This window comes from Lactuca sativa, chromosome 6 (assembly GCF_002870075.4).
Source record: "Lactuca sativa cultivar Salinas chromosome 6, Lsat_Salinas_v11, whole genome shotgun sequence".
In the NCBI taxonomy this organism is placed as follows: Eukaryota; Viridiplantae; Streptophyta; class Magnoliopsida; order Asterales; family Asteraceae; genus Lactuca; species Lactuca sativa.
In genome coordinates this window covers 90892191-90909533 of record NC_056628.2, presented here as the reverse complement: position 1 = coordinate 90909533, position 17343 = coordinate 90892191, and the positions used below count along the sequence as shown (strand labels likewise).

Sequence of the window (17343 nt, the reverse complement as noted above, 5' to 3'; positions counted from 1 at the left end):
CACTGAGAGAACACTAAGATGCTTGGTTTCCTTCCCTTCCTCTTGATCTACACCACTTCCTTCTCAAAACCTTCAAGATCACACAAAAATGCTTCAAACTCTCTAGGAAATAAGCTTTGAACGAGGGTTGGGGGCTCTGAGGGTGAATGGGGGCTGGCTTGGGGCGGACATGAGGCTTAAATAGGGTGCAAACCCCTGAAACTTAGGGTTTCATCCAACAGCGGTGACTTGCCGAGTCCGGAATATGGACTCGCCGAGTCACCAACTTAAACATGTCCCGGGTCCCGTCTCTACTCGGCGAGTCGGACCTATGACTCGCCGAGTCCAAGGCTAAAAATGGAAAATACTCAAATAAGATTTACGTACCGGGAACCAGGTGCTACAAAGAACATGAGATGTAATGGCATATGAGCCAGTGCCGGCAAAAATCGACCCAACCTGCCAACCCAACCCAAAATTAACGGGTTGGGTTGAGATTTTCAACCCATTTAACTTAAATGGGTCAACCCGTCTAACCCTTCGGTTGGGTAAAAATTATAAACCTCTTTTCAACCTGTCATCCCATTTAACTTTAATATATATAAAATTTAATAGTTATTTGAATATTATCATCTATTAATGAAAATATTAATTTATAAATTATAATGTTGCATTATTATTATGTATGTTTAATAAAATTCAATCCTAATTTCCATCCTTTTTTAGTGCCGATAATACTGGTCACTCTCCAAAATCACTATAAAACTAAACATTTTTAATGTTATTTGAACAATTTATTTCTATTTATGAATTATGATTGTGTTTTTGTCATAATTATGAAGTTTTATTTATGTTTTATAATTTAAGTGATATAATATTTAATTATATAATTTATTTAATTGATTTTAAATGGGTTAACCCAAGTCTAACCCATTTATTTAATAGGTTGGGTCGAGAACTATATAAACTAGGGATGCGCAAAAGGACCGAACCGGCCGGAACCGGACCGGAACCGGGAACCGGCTTCGGCCAACATTAAGAACCGAACCGGCCGACGGTTCTACCGGTTCCCGGTTCCTACCGGTTCTTGTCGTGTCTTCAAATGTTGGAACCGGTATTCGAAAAATAGCATCATACGGTTCCGGTTTTTGCCGGTTCTACCGGTTCCGGTTCCTACCGGTTCCCGGTTCCAAAAATCCACAAAAATAACGTCCCGGTCCCGGCCCGACCGGTTCCATCGGGTCCCGGTTCCGGTGCCGGTTCCGGTTCCGGCCGGTTCCCCGGTCCATATGCTCATCCCTAATATAAACATGTCAACCCGATGAGAACCATTTATCTAAAAGGTTGGGTTAGAAATATCAACGCATTTAAATAAACAGGTTGGGTTGGATTGAAATTTTCAATCCAATTATTAAATAGGGTGAACCCGAACCTAACTCAAGTCGACCCATTGATACATCTAATATGGTCATTACTTGTGAACCTAATGTCAACTTCATGTTTTAACCTACTAAACAAAACAAAACGATTTCAACCAAAATTTCTTGATTTTAACAAATAAAGGAAAACCGAATAAAACAACAACCAATTTGATTACGTTTTTCATTTTTTGGACTACATAAAGAAAGATGTTGTAGTTCAGGGACTATTTTGTAAAATATGACCCAAATGTTAAGCGGTTTAACCTCTTACGGATCCGCCCCTTTTATTGACTTAAAACCCATCATATAAAACCAAATAAAAAACCCCAGGTTCCCATTTAACTCGTTTTCGTATCCACAATCCCCGTCGTGGTTTTTTGTCTACGCTTCGTCGGATCAGATCACCACAAACAAACCCTAGTAAGTTCCAGCTTCATTTTCTCGAGCAAAATTTTTGGTCTTCTCGTATTGTTACTTTGATTATTCCATGTTTTTTTGTAATCCCAACGCCTTTTTATCGATTATGTATGTATATAGTCGAAGTAATTGACCATATGTGTTCATAATTCATCTTATTTTCGATGTTTCTGGTTGCTCGTTCTACATATACATGTAGGTTTTAGTAGCTTTATAATTAGGTTTTCTGTTATGTCCGGGTTATTATTTTATAAAAAAAGGGCTATGTCAGTTTCTTCGTTGATTTGCTGTTTTGTTTCTCTTCGATGGTATAGGCTAGCGTGTGTTAAGTTTATGCTTAATTTGATTTTCGATGGTGATAGTCTCGTGTATGTTTATGCGGATTGTTCGTGGACTTTGAGGTAATTTTGGATTTTAATGGAGTTGACTGGAATCTAACGTTTACTGGTGGATTTTGTTCTGGTGTTTTTTCAGTTTGAGGAAGAGTTGAAATTATGGATCCGGTTGATGCAGAAATTGCAAAGACACAGGAAGAAAGGAAGATTATGGAGGCAGCCCTAGCGCCAAACTCCATTACTTTTGATACTGAGCTTTATGATGGGAGCAATCGGTTTCAGGATTATAACAGGGAGATTCCTGCTAATGATGATGAAGAGAACGCTGATGCCATGGATAATGAGGTTGCTAGGAAATTAGCTTCTTACACTGCCCCAAGGTCTCTCTTGAATGATATGCCCAGAGGTGGAGATGATGATGAATCTTTGGGGTTTAAGAAATCACAGAGGATTATCGACAGGGAGGATGACTACAGAAGAAGAAGGTTGAATCAGGTCATCTCACCAGAAAGACACGATGCTTTTGCAAATGGTGACAAAACTCCAAAACCTGAAACAAGAACATATGCTGATATTATGAGGGAAGCTGCTTTGAAAAGAGAGAAAGAGGAGACATTGAAGGTGATTGCTAGGAGGAAAAAGGAAGAGGAAGAGAACAAAGCAGCTGGAAAGGAAAGGGAAAGGGAACCAGCTGCTTCACAGCCATCTCAAAAGAGAAGAAACAGATGGGATCAAAATCAAGACAATTCAGATGCAAAGAAAGCAAAAAGTGGTTCTGATTGGGATATGCCAGACTCAACTCCAGGGATTGGAAGATGGGATGCTACTCCAACTCCGGGTAGAATCGGCGATGCCACTCCTTCTTTATCCCGGAAAAACAGATGGGATGAAACTCCTACACCTGGTCGTTTGGCTGATTCCGATGCTACCCCTGCTGGTGGGGCCACTCCAGGGGCCACTCCAGCTGGAATGGCATGGGATGCTACTCCAAAGCTCTCTGGCCTTGCTACCCCTACACCAAAACGCCAAAGATCAAGATGGGATGAAACTCCAGCCACCATGGGAAGTGCTACACCTGGCGGTGCTACACCCGCAGCCGCCTACACACCTGGCGTGACACCTGTCGGTGGGGTCGAACTCGCCACCCCAACTCCCGGAGCTATAAATCTCCGTGGCGCCATCACACCTGAACAGTATAACTTACTAAGATGGGAGAAAGATATTGAAGACAGGAATCGCCCTTTAACAGATGAAGAACTTGACACCATGTTTCCTCAAGAAGGCTACAAGATTCTTGAACCTCCACCTTCTTATGTCCCAATCAGAACTCCTGCAAGAAAGCTTCTTGCCACCCCAACTCCTCTTGGAACACCTCTGTACTCGATTCCTGAAGAGAACAGGGGACAACATTTTGATGTTCCAAAAGAAATGCCAGGTGGGCTTCCGTTCATGAAACCAGAAGATTATCAGTATTTTGGCGCTTTGTTAAACGAAGAAGACGAAGAGGAACTCTCTCCAGATGAACAGAAAGAGCGAAAGATCATGAAACTTCTTCTCAAGGTCAAAAATGGAACTCCCCCTCAAAGGAAAACCGCTTTGAGGCAGCTCACTGATAAAGCCCGTGAACTTGGTGCTGGACCTTTGTTCAACCGTATTCTTCCTTTACTTATGCAGCCTACTTTGGAAGATCAAGAGAGACATTTGCTTGTGAAAGTTATTGATAGAGTCCTTTACAAACTCGATGAACTCGTTCGACCTTATGTTCACAAGATTCTTGTTGTGATTGAACCTTTGTTGATTGATGAAGATTATTACGCGCGTGTTGAAGGTAGAGAAATCATCTCCAATCTCAGTAAAGCAGCCGGTTTAGCCACCATGATTGCTGCAATGCGTCCGGATATCGACAACATCGATGAATATGTCAGAAACACAACTGCTAGAGCTTTCAGTGTTGTTGCATCAGCACTTGGCATCCCTGCTTTGTTACCATTCTTGAAGGCTGTTTGTCAGAGTAAGAAGTCATGGCAAGCAAGACACACGGGTATCAAGATTGTTCAACAAATCGCCATTCTTATCGGTTGTGCTGTTCTTCCCCACTTAAGGTCTCTAGTTGAGATCATAGAACATGGTCTTAATGATGAAAATCAGAAAGTCAGAACAATTACTGCTTTGTCCTTAGCTGCTCTAGCCGAGGCTGCTGCTCCCTATGGTATTGAAAGCTTTGACTCGGTTCTTAAACCGTTATGGAAGGGTATCCGGTCCCACCGTGGTAAAGTCCTAGCTGCTTTCTTGAAGGCAATTGGGTTTATCATCCCTCTAATGGATGCTATTTACGCGAGTTACTACACAAAAGAAGTGATGGTGATTTTGATTCGTGAGTTCCAGTCACCAGATGAAGAAATGAAAAAGATTGTCCTAAAAGTGGTGAAACAGTGTGTGAGTACAGAAGGTGTTGAGGCTGATTACATTCGTAGCGATATCCTCCCGGAATTCTTCCGGAACTTTTGGGTCAGACGAATGGCATTGGACAGAAGAAACTACAGACAGCTTGTTGACACGACAGTGGAAATCGCAAACAAAGTTGGTGTTCCCGACATTGTTGGACGAATAGTTGAAGACTTGAAAGATGAAAGCGAGCCTTACAGACGAATGGTGATGGAGACAATTGAAAAAGTTGTAGCAAATTTGGGTGCTTCCGACATCGATCCACGATTAGAAGAGCTTTTGATTGATGGGATTTTGTATGCTTTTCAAGAGCAAACAAGCGATGACGCGAATGTAATGCTTAACGGGTTTGGTGCGGTTGTGAACGCGCTTGGTCAACGAGTCAAACCTTATCTCCCCCAAATCTGTGGTACCATAAAATGGCGTCTAAACAACAAAAGCGCGAAAGTCAGACAACAAGCAGCCGATTTAATTTCAAGAATCGCAGTTGTCATGAAACAGTGTCAAGAAGAACAACTAATGGGACATCTTGGAGTCGTGTTATATGAATATTTAGGAGAAGAATACCCTGAAGTTTTGGGGTCTATCTTGGGCGCGTTAAAAGCAATTGTGAATGTTATCGGTATGACGAAAATGACCCCCCCGATAAAAGACCTTTTGCCACGTTTAACCCCTATCTTGAAAAATCGTCATGAAAAGGTTCAAGAAAACTGTATCGATTTAGTCGGACGTATCGCTGACCGTGGAGCCGAATTTGTCCCCGCGAGAGAATGGATGCGGATCTGCTTCGAGCTTCTGGAGATGCTAAAAGCCCACAAAAAAGGAATCCGTAGAGCCACAGTCAACACATTCGGCTACATCGCAAAAGCAATCGGGCCACAAGACGTGTTAGCAACTCTACTCAACAATCTCAAAGTCCAAGAGCGACAAAACCGCGTTTGCACCACTGTAGCAATCGCAATCGTGGCGGAAACATGTTCGCCATTTACGGTTCTCCCCGCGTTGATGAACGAGTATCGCGTCCCGGAATTGAATGTTCAGAATGGTGTTTTGAAATCGTTATCTTTTCTTTTTGAATATATCGGTGAAATGGGGAAGGATTACATATACGCGGTGACTCCATTGCTTGAAGATGCGTTGATGGACCGGGATCTTGTGCACAGACAGACGGCAGCAAGTGCGGTGAAGCACATGGCGTTGGGGGTAGCGGGGTTGGGGTGTGAGGACGCGTTGGTCCATTTGTTGAATTATGTGTGGCCGAATATATTTGAGACGTCCCCTCATGTGATAAATGCGGTGATGGAGGCGATCGAGGGGATGAGGGTGGCGTTGGGGGCGGCGGTGGTGTTGAATTACTGTTTGCAGGGGCTGTTTCATCCGGCCAGGAAGGTGAGGGAGGTGTATTGGAAGATTTACAATTCGTTGTATATTGGGGCTCAGGATGCACTTGTCGCAGCTTATCCTGTTTTGGAGGATGAAGGGGAGAATGTTTACAGTAGGCCCGAGTTGACCATGTTTATCTGAGTGGGTGTCTACTTCTTACTTGTTCGTATTATTAACTTTTTCATCTTATGATATGTTATCTTGGATGCTGCTACTTTTTAATATTGTCTGGAGGATATTATATTTTGTTATTTGTGATAATAGCAGCTGGTTTTGTTTGTGATGGGATTGGTGTAAATTTTTGTCTGTTTTGTTGTTTTTCTGGATGATAGGTACCAGAAGCATTGTTTGAAGGTGGATCATCAGTAGTTCTACATGTCTTGTCATCTTGATGATGAAGAGGTAAGGTAAGTAACTCACCAATCATTTAATTTGAGTATCAGTTACCATCAACAGAAAAAGCAGGACATTGATTACCTGCAGTTTTCCCCTTGAAACTATCAATGGTGTATGGAAATCTTGATTAATAGATTCTGGTTTACATTATTCGCTACTGGTTGATCATTTTTTTTTCTTGTCAAAATTTGTATTCTCAATTGTTTGTCTAAGATAAACACCTTTTACAAATATCAACAAACTTAACTTAAACTAAATGGTCAAGGCGTTTGGTTTACATTTTGAAAATCGACCTTGCGTTTTTATACACCTAAAGCAAATTATCTTTTTCAGAGATAAAATGTAATACTTGTGAAATGTAATATACTTCACTAGGTATGGTGTTTGTTTTGCGAGTGGTTATTTATCATGAAGGATCTTCCTCGTTGATTCAAAAGTAAAAAAATATATACACAGAATATTTGGCCGGCTATGCAATTGATCAACGTTCAAACCTGGACATGAAGTTTTGAAATAAAGTAAATGAAAGGTTCTGCATGAAGATTGAAGATGTCTGCAAACTAAGAAGATGACAGACAGAACATGTAGTATGCGAATTAGACCCTAAAATGTATGCGGATCTTTTAAATATATGTATTGGGCTAAAAGAAACTATTTTTTGGGTAACAAATAATTATTTATAGTATAATTCTACATGTTACAAAGAACTTAAAAACATGTTTTTTTTTTGTTGAATTTTGATATGTAAAAATCATTCTATTATTTATTATATTTATATAATTAATATATACAAATATATATTTTTTTGGCATCATCACATTGAAATATATATAATTTATTAACGGCCGCCCATAAAGGTTTCGGGACGAGACTTCCAAACCCTGCCCCCGAATTTAAAACGGGGGTTAACCATGCCCCCACCTCCGCTCCCATTCCTGATTTTTTTTCCAGCAAATACCCTCATTTAGGACGGGAAAAGACTTTTTGACATCGTAAGATTCTTAACATCTTGCAATTGTCATATTTTTTAGTGTCACTTCATTTTTTTTATTATTTAGCACTTAATCTTAACATTTGGTAGGGGGTGGTAACACTCCTATCACTCTATTCTTTTTTATTTTCTTTTTCTAATTTAATTTAATAGTTTTATTTAATATACAAACATTTTTTGTGCACAAATATTAAACATATTTTATTTTTTTAAACCACAAACAATTAATATAATATAAATTATATTCGGATAAAAATCAGATTTATGTTAGGGGCGAAATGGTTTTCCACCAATCTCTCTTTAAAATTTTGACGAGCTGACCTTAGCTTCCCCCTAGCGAGTGCTAGGGGGTGGTGTGCGTTTGGGTTTAGCGAAGGTTCTTAACACCCTTACTTCTCTTAGCCTTAAAAGGCTTTATTGACTTGAACTCTAACTTAATTTGAGACTTAATTGTTTTTCGTTAAGACTCAGGGGAGTTTTAGTCATTATGCTTAACTTGCGAGCTAAATAAACTTCAACAAATATATAGACAAGTAATTTGTTCACCCACATTGGAAGGAAGGGTGAATGGGAGCCGGATGAGATTAAAAAAAATGTAAAATTATTGAAAAAATGCGGATGTGTATTTATATATTATTATTAAAATAAAAACTATTATTATTATTATTATTATTATTATTATTATTATTATTATTATTATATGTTACTAATTGCAAATGCAAAATGAAGAGTTTATTTATGTGTTTTTGATTTTTGCCACAAAAATTTGCAATACTAACATATTTGGTCTTCTATTTCTTTGTAAAAAATTCCTTGTTTAAACAAGGATGCAAGTTGTGAATCACTCTGACCACCAGAATCACCACCTTTGCTTAATCTCGAAAACAAACATACATCTCCATCGGGAAAACTGGAAGCCTCATCGACCAAAGGAAAACAACCACCACCATAATTATACCACTTACTAGAGAACATACACCACCATAGTATTTTCATCTTCATAACCCCACCAACCATCTAATGTGGTAACCACCCATCACAACACCCATTCACACCCTCTATCGTCACCTCTAAACGCCGTACACCACCTTCATACCCATCAACTACCAAACCCATCACTAACATCGGAGCTCTTCACGAGCTGGAAACACCGAACACCACCACCCCTTCACAGTTGTTGCGACCACATTCGAAAACCACCGCATACACCACCATCGACCCTTTACTATCATCACTACAAAAAATCACCAACCATTCAGCCGGCCTTCACCGAAAATACCGATTACCTGCATAGTCGGAACACCCTATTACAATTGATACCTCCATCATCGGTTCTAATGGCTTTTATGATACAAACCCTGTGATTTTATACATATATAAAATTGCATTAAATTAAAAACTAAAAATATTATATATATATATATATATATATATATATATATATATATGTGTGTGTGTGTGTGTGTGTGTGTGTGTGTTTTGGTCAAAATTTAATCAAATGTAAATCAACTAAATTGTATGAGAGACTATGATGTTGTAATCGAAACAAGTGAGCAAATCAAGAGTTGGTGACACAAGTGGTTTATAAGGAAAACCCTTGATCCTTGATAGGATCTCCGACATAAAACCGTGGGAGGTGATAATAATCACATGCCTTGTTATTTTTATTTAAATGAACTGTTAATGTCACACCAGACCGAGGCGACAGAACATGCTGGGTTGTGCGACTAAGTTCATGGATCACAGATAAACTGATTATATAACACAAGTACAACAATAAACAAAACAACATTTGTATTCCATATTTAAGCTTGGATACAAGGTTCTTACAGATATGAATAATACATGAATTACAATAACCGATAGGCAAACCTAACCAAAAAATAGTAAATTAAATCGCCTGCAATCCATGATTTTCTGTTGTCTGAATGCTTGAAATTATTGATTCCCTGAGAATACATGTAGTCTGAGAGTCAACACAAGGTTGGTGAGAGTTACAGGTTTTTCTGTTAACAACAATAATATACTTTTAAAAAGTCTAAAAAGTATTGCCTTTGTAAGTATAACCCTATTTAAAACAATGTTTGTAAAAAGCCTTTGATTAAGTTTTGGAAACCAAATTGTATCTTTGAATAAGTAAATCCATGCTTAAAATTGTTTTGAAAACCACAAAGCTCATGATGTGTAGTAAGAGAAAGAGTTTTTAGTTAATGTTTATAGTAAGTCCTATAACCGAGTTATGTAACTGAATGTACCCCTTACAATGCTTCATTGGACGTTGTAGTAAAGATAGTAGACACTTATCACCCGATTGATGGATCGGTCGAGGTTGTAGCTAGCAACTGCAGGTGGGGATGTCAATCCCGTGTAGATCTATACATACGTATCTCACTCCAAAGATTCATGGTTATAGTAGTATGGATATGCTAAGTGTTTAGACTTGGTTACTGAATATAGTCTCACTAAAAATCCCTTAACTAGGGTATGTGAAAAGCTCTCAACCCTAAATTATAAGTAGATAAGTTACTAGACATAATGAATTTGTATAAAGTTTATAAAAGCCAAGCGTAATTGGTATGCAAGTATAGTATAAGGCACTAGCTTTTTTAACCATGTGCGTTTCATGTATAAACTTGTACATACAATTGTATAGTTAACATCTTTAGGAATACCACACAGTATTATGATAGGCGTTTTATGACACACAATGTCACATAAAATGATAGGGTTTTGTAGTAAAAGGCGTATGTTATTTTTAGTAGTTGTATTATTCTAACAATATAACATATGAAAATATTGAAGTTGAAAACTAGTTTATGTACTTATAACATATAAATGCCAAACCATTGTTTTATAAACTAGTATAGTTTTTACATAAAATGATAATATTTTGTGTATTTTGTATGAATTAATATTATTTATCACATGTATTCTCACCCAAAACATGTAAAAATATAAAAGAAGAGCCGTAACACTCACCTTAAAGTGTTGTTGTCGATTTGTTTCAAGTATTCGATATGAGGAACCGAGATGTGTTGCTTCGAACACGAACCTCCGAGATTAATTTAGTTTCCTAGGAATTTTAATAAAAATTAATACGTAGAGGGTTATTTGGTAATTTAAACAAAACATAGGGCCCATTTATTAATTTAAATAAATTAAATGGGACCAAGTTAGTTAATAATTTCCAAATAAGGGACTAAAATGATTTATTTAAATTCTAAGTTTGAATCTTGGACTTATTTTGCAAATAAATCTCAAGATGGGGTTTAAACTATTTAAATCAAATAAGCGTTTGAGGCCTTAGGACTTGTTCTGAAAAGGATTTTCAAGGGAGGTGTTTATTTAAATATTTGGAATGATTGTTTGGAGTTTTGGATCTGTTTTGCAAAAGGTTTTCAAGTTAGGGTAGGTTCTGAATATTTTGAAAATGGGGTTTGAAAGATTTGGACCAGGTTTGCAAAGATTTTCAAAAGGAGGGTGGATTTTGGATATATAAAAAGCAAGTTTGGAGTAGGAGGTGATAACCTCCTGTTCGTTGTCGTTTATGCACAGCCCAAAAACGAGCTAGACTCGATGGTTTTTAGATCGATGGAGCATGCAAAAAAAATGGTGATGGTAGTGATTGCTTAAAGTGGTGGTACAACAGGGAAAGAGGTGGGGGTGGCCGACGATCTCCAAGGTGGCAGTGGGCATTGGCGAATACATGCCTTTCAAGTGGGGTGTATGGCCCTACTTGATAGTGGCTCCCACCATATTTTATACTAAACAAACCTCCAAAAATTCCACTTTTTTACTAAAACCCCCTTCTTGGCACCCACTTATACAGAAAATACCCTCATTGATATTTGTTTTTACTGAAAAAACCTCAAAAATACTTTGCATTTTCAGATTTTTCCACTTTTATACATTTTTTATGTATAATGGACCCCGGTTAAGTTTTGTTCTGGATCTGCCACTGGCAGTGGGGGTGCTTGGTGGTGGCTGGAGGAATCCGATGACTCTTTCTGCTAGTTTTCTGCCTTACTCCGATGGTAGATCGTCAAGGAAGGGAGGAGATAGTAGGGAAACCTTCCAATGCAGCAACACCGGCCAGTGGTGGTGTTGCTCGATGGTGACAAGGGGAACTTCGACAGCCTCCTGCTACCGTTTCTTGGCTTCGTTTGGTAGCTGGTCGACGGAAAGGAGAGAGGGGAGGGAGTGGTGATTTAAACCAAGAAAAGAAGAAAAATGAAGAGAGGAGTGAAGAGAGCTTGTTGCTGTGCGTTTGGGTGATGGAAATGGAAGGGTTTAGGCTTCCATTTATAGCTATGGAAGACACTCACAACCCATGCAAGCCATGCCCTTAAGAAAAGTCAAATACACCACTTATGTCCATGCCTTGTATAATTTATGAAAGTGTACACACAAAAGGGTATTAGGTAGAAGAAAACGTGGGCAAAGGGGGTGATCCAAATCAGATCTTGGTTTCTAGTGAGCCTTGGTGGGTCCCACAAAGGTGTCACACCCTCTTAAATTGCCTAAAACCATATTATTTTGGTGTATCGAGATCCCGATGTCGAGAAATTTTTCCGAAAGCGCCGTTAGATAGAGCCGGGTTCAAGGATTCCAAAAACTGGAAGGGATTAATTTTTCGAGTTATGGAACTTCGGGAAATCGCGTTTATAGTTTCATGTCTAAATGACCCGAATGCTCAATTTTTTGACTTTTGAAAATATTTTTGCCAAAATATTTTGAGTATGAAATTAAATATTAGGCCATAGTTTGAGTCCAAAACCACTCTTAGAATTCCCATTCCAGGTGTGCAAGTGCATCAACAGATTGATTCGGTTTTAGCAGTTTAAAGAAAGCTAGTGTTTTCTTTTTTGTTTTCTTATAAGTGTCGTATCTTTTGTATACGAACTCCGTTTTGGACGTTCTTTATATTTTTGTAATTAGGGGAACATGTACTATGATATTATATTATTTTCTTTGCTCATAACTGCTTAATGCGAATTCTCAGTTTTTTAGACACATTAATTATGGTTGCAGTTTGAGCTGTTTGATTCATTTGCTAGTCTACACATTTGGAAGCAAAATATCACCCGATATCTCATAATAGTTGAAATGAACCCATTTATTTTACATTATATGCACTAAAACTCAATGAGTTAAATTACAAAGAGATTTACTATGAATTAACCGTTCATAGTCTTTGACCTAAATTTCGGGATGTCACAATTAAGTATAGAGGAATAGTATGAATATTAGTACAAATTTCACATATGAGCTAGTTGTATGTGTGGTGTGTATATTACACGTGTATTTGTAGTCTAATATAGGTAACAATAAGTCCGATATTCTCAGGATCCTCTCGAATAAAAATGACCACGTTGTTTTGACTTGGTATTCCTGAGTCTTTTGCCCGATTGAAGTTTTTCTTTAATGAGAATGATTCTTATGTTCACTAATTCTGCAAATATGAGAAAGAGATTATAAATTTATCCGTTATAAATGTTAGGATATAAATATAATAATGGTCAGGATCCTGAGACATGCCTGGGATCCTAAAAGTTCTTGAAGATCTGAGATCCTGAATAGGGTTGAGGATCTTGGCCCTAACAATTGCCTTCAAATTATACCTGCAAATTATATCAAGTCAATTTATGGATATTTAAAGGTATAATTTAAATAAAAAAGAAGAGTAAAGATTTTGAAGTTTTAACGGATATGGAAATTTGAATCCCACCAGATAGATTTCTAGCCGTTGAAATAGGCATAATCATCTGTTAAATCACCCTTCTTCCTTTCTGCGATTCTCGCATAAATAGGACATTCAGGTTCTTGATTCCGCCTTACTCGTTTAACTCCCTTTCAGACACTATTGACATATCCGAGAAGGTACTTTCCATGTTCTTTTTCTCCTTAATCTTTATCGTCTTTAATCATGGGCAAGAAAGCAATTCGCTCGCGCACAAGTATCATTGATGTTCCTGATGATGATTTCATGGATCAAATGGACATAACTTATGAAGAAATTTTCTCCTTTGATGATAACAACATCGAAGCTCTAAAGTCGTTTGGGGCTTTTTCTATTGGCGGCGTTTCTAGACCTTTTGATGCCAAAATTCAATCGAACTTTGTTTCTTCTCTTGGGTTTGGTTTTTCTGAATATCCTTTCTCACCAAGTCTTTCTTACCCTTTTTCTGAAATTGATTCCAACTTCTTTGAGATTACTAAAATTTCATACATTCAAGCCATGCCAGCGATTTGGAGGATCCTTTATTGGATTGATTGGCTGAACCGCTCCGTGGGTCTTAACATCGGTTAGAACGAGTTAGCTTATATCTACAATATTTTGTCTTTTGGGAACCCTCATTTTTTACTTAAAATCAAAACTAATAACTCATCCCTCGTTCAGAAGTATAAGCATAACGATGGCAATTGGAAAGTAAAATACTTCTTTGTGAGACGAGACTCCATTCTTGAAGGAAATCTCTTACCAAAGTCTTGGGTTAAAAAGGGTTGGGTTTCATATTATTATACTAAGGATCCTGGAATTCAAACTCCTTATTTTGTTTAATTTTTTGCACCTTTCAAGTTTGAAGAGCTCGTTCCTCCGGCCGAAGACACAATATATATGATCGAGAGTTTCATTTCTCTGTCCAAGATTGAGAGATCTTTCAAGCTTGATCAACCTATTCATCAATAGAGTTCAATAGCCATTATCCCCATGTCAACCGGTAAGTATCCTTGAATTTATTTCATTTTTATAAAGGATCCTGAACTGATAAAACTCTTTCGCCATATTTAGGATTTAATTCTACACGTTGTGGTGCTCGATTTACTCTTGCCGATATTGACTCTTACATGTATAGTGACCCGCTGGTGGTCAAGAAGGAAAAGACCTCATCCTCTCTCCTTCCCAAGAAAGCTCCCATAAAATTGTCTGTCAAGACTCCGGGATCTTGAAAGTGGAAATGAGATGAGGTTTACAACCTAGAGTACCTTGAAGTGGATGAGGCTGTAACATCCCAAAATTTAAGACCAAAAATTTCATTTTTGATTCATAAAACACATTATAGAAAACAATATCAAGTTATCTTATTTCATAAAAACCATAGATCATATGTCTCAAAAGCATGTCATAAGATAGTAATAATGTTAGGGTACAAATCCTAAGAATCTCATATGCGGAAAATTGTGTGTATGATGCGCTGCTACCGTGCCGGATCCTTTCCCTTCGAAGAAGAAGGACCTGAAACAAAAACTGAAAACCGTAATCTCAAAGCTTACTGAGTTCCCTCAACATACCATATAATCACATAACGCTTAGCATATCTGGCCTCCCCTTCGGTCTCTTTCAACTGGTAACGGCCTAGCATATCTGGGTGCTGGCCTCCCGTTTGGTATTTTTCCACCAGTAACCGGGGACTATTTTACCCCTACCACTACCACATAATACCCTAGTATAAACATATAAATCATATACATCCTAGCATATTTGGGTGCTTGCTTCCCCTTCGGTCTCTTTTAACCGGTAACCGGGGACTATTTCACCCCTACCACTACCACATAATAACATAGCATACTAGCACATAAAGCATAACATATAGTGGAATACTAGACAATTATAACACAGAAAATCATTTCAACTATAATCACCTACTAGTGGGCCGACATTGGTACCTTAGACCCACTACTATTGGAAGGTAGCTCACCTCGAATGTTGCGTAGTAGCTGAACTGTCTTCGGTTCTAGGATCAACTCCTCTTAAACTCCTACACATAAAAATCTCCTTTAATTACCCTTTCATACTCATAACCCCTTTAAGGGTCAACTCTGGTCAATGGTCAAAGTCAACATATTGGTTGACTCAACTGTCACACCCCCAAATATGAATGGCGGAAACATTCGGGGGCGGAGGACGTCATGTCCGGTATCACAACAATTGTATAGTAAAGAAAGTACACACCACCATATTACATATATTGAAAAGTTTACATGATTGTATTAATTACAGGTTCAAAAGTTGAATACAAAATCATGTTCAAAAATATATGAATAACGTCATCGCGTTATTCTTCAAAAGATGCTGACAACCTGCCTTAGCAGTTCCCTGAGAACACAAGTTATTTCAAAGAAAAAGTGTCAAGAATTAAGTTGGTGAGTTCATAAGTAGTGGTTTGAGTAAATGTATGCCATTTAAAAGTTCGTGTATGTATTTCCAAAAGATCCGATATTTTCTTACAAGTAGTGTAGTAAATCGTTTTGTGTATGAAATGTATGTATTGTACCAGGAAAATCCCTTGTTTTCCTAAAAGTGTAAATGCAGTCATAAATGCCCAAGACCGTAAACAGTAAGCACTATACCATGCTAAAAGGTTGTTGTATAGTCTTATTATAAGAATACAACTATAAGAAGATTGTAGTGGTACGTAAAAGAAAATGAAATATTACTTTTCCCGTAAAAATATAATACCTTAATAATTGTATGTTCAGTGAGTTCTCATAACCATACTATCATATTTTTCCTGTAGCGACGTTCTTCAGGCGTCGAAACGTTGTGAAACTTATCACCCCGCGGACTATAGCTAGCAGTCAGGGTGCGGGATCATTAGTCCCGCATAGATCTATACACACTTGCCACGTTCTCCGGACGGGAGATTCTGGTTATAAGACAGGACTTACGGTAGTACCTTGAAAGGTATAGTGAAGATGTTGTCTCACGAATTCTCAATTAAGTCACATATTACTATGTGTGTGTTTGTTTCTGTAAAGTCTATCGTTTTTCCATAGTATTGACAAAACCATAGTAGTAATGTGTATATTCCCATGAATATAAAATGTTGTAGTTGAAACGTTTGATTTTGGTATGAAATCGTATGCGTATTTATAAATAAAACATATTTCTATTTATAAATCATGTTGTATCCCAAAAAGGTAAAGTAGTGTAAGATGTTTACATGTTAACTAATCCATTTGATAGTTAGAAAAACATCATGCAATGTATAACAAAAGATCAGTGTTTTAATGTGAGTAAAACTGCGATTTTACTTGTATTCTCCCCCGTATGGTATTAAAAGCGTTTTAAAAGCATTTAAAAGCGTATAAATGGGGGTATGAAATCACTTGATTAGTTTGAAGAGAGTGAGACGAGAATCGAGCAGAACTTCGACTGGGGAAGGCCGATTCTTCGGGTTTCTCGGGAATCTCGGGAGCGTAAGACCTCCGTCTAGGATTGGATATGGAACCGGGGTGTCGAGGTAGTATTGAGAGCTTAAAAGAGTGTAAAAGTGAGAGAGAGTTTGAGGTTGTGTGTTAAAAACCCGAAGCTCATGCACTCTTTATATAGTGCCGGAGCACCCCGTACGTTGGGCGTACTCTAGAGGTACGCGGGGCGTACTCTAGAGTCGTCAGCGCTTACGACTCAGGTCTAGCTAATGGGAAAGCCTGCTAGCCAATGGGATGGGGCTCTGCGCCTGAGTACGCTGGGCGTACATCAAATTACGCTGGGCGTCATTTGATTTTTCAAACTTCTAAATTACATAACTTTCGCGTACGAGCTCCGATTTTCGTGTTCTTTATATCCACGCATAGGAGACTGTACTCTACAGCTTTCATTTAGACTCTGTCGGCTAGTTTTGAATTTATTTTTAATAATATATTTTTAATAGGTCGGGGTAGATAAAGTCCGTTAAAAATCCATAACTCCTCCATCTGATGTCCGTTTTTGTCTGTCTTTTTACCGTTGCAATACTCTTGTTGAGATCTTCAACTTTCGTTTAGGTTGCATCGGCTAAAAATCACTCGATCTTTATTTCGAGTTTTTAGCTGTCTACTACTATTCCGAAACTTCAAAAAATCATAACTTCCTCATATGAAGTCAGATTTGGGCGTTCTTTTTATGTATATTTATAGTTTAAAGATATCTACGACTTTTATTTAGATACTTAAGGCTGAAAAGTATTTTATCGAAATTTCGCATTTTACGCTT

General features: G+C 38.0%; 1 protein-coding gene across 5 annotated transcripts; it reads left to right on the top strand.

The window, feature by feature from the left end:
- The first annotated feature begins 1698 nt into the window (after positions 1-1698).
- LOC111912055 (uncharacterized) lies at positions 1699-7156 on the top strand. Of its 5 annotated transcripts, none has more exons than XR_002857053.3 (4): positions 1768-1820; positions 2292-6121; positions 6313-6382; positions 6833-7156. XR_002857053.3 is itself a non-coding variant. In XM_023907805.3 (3 exons), exon 2 carries the CDS (start codon positions 2312-2314, stop codon positions 6119-6121), a length of 3810 nt encoding a protein of 1269 aa, XP_023763573.1. In that variant the 5' UTR covers positions 1699-1820; positions 2292-2311; the 3' UTR covers positions 6313-6526. The 5 variants fall into 5 exon arrangements, 1 of the variants encoding a protein (XP_023763573.1); XR_002857054.3 differs by having other exon boundaries at positions 6752-7156; XR_002857051.3 differs by having other exon boundaries at positions 6313-6387.
- The last annotated feature ends 10187 nt before the right edge of the window (positions 7157-17343 follow it).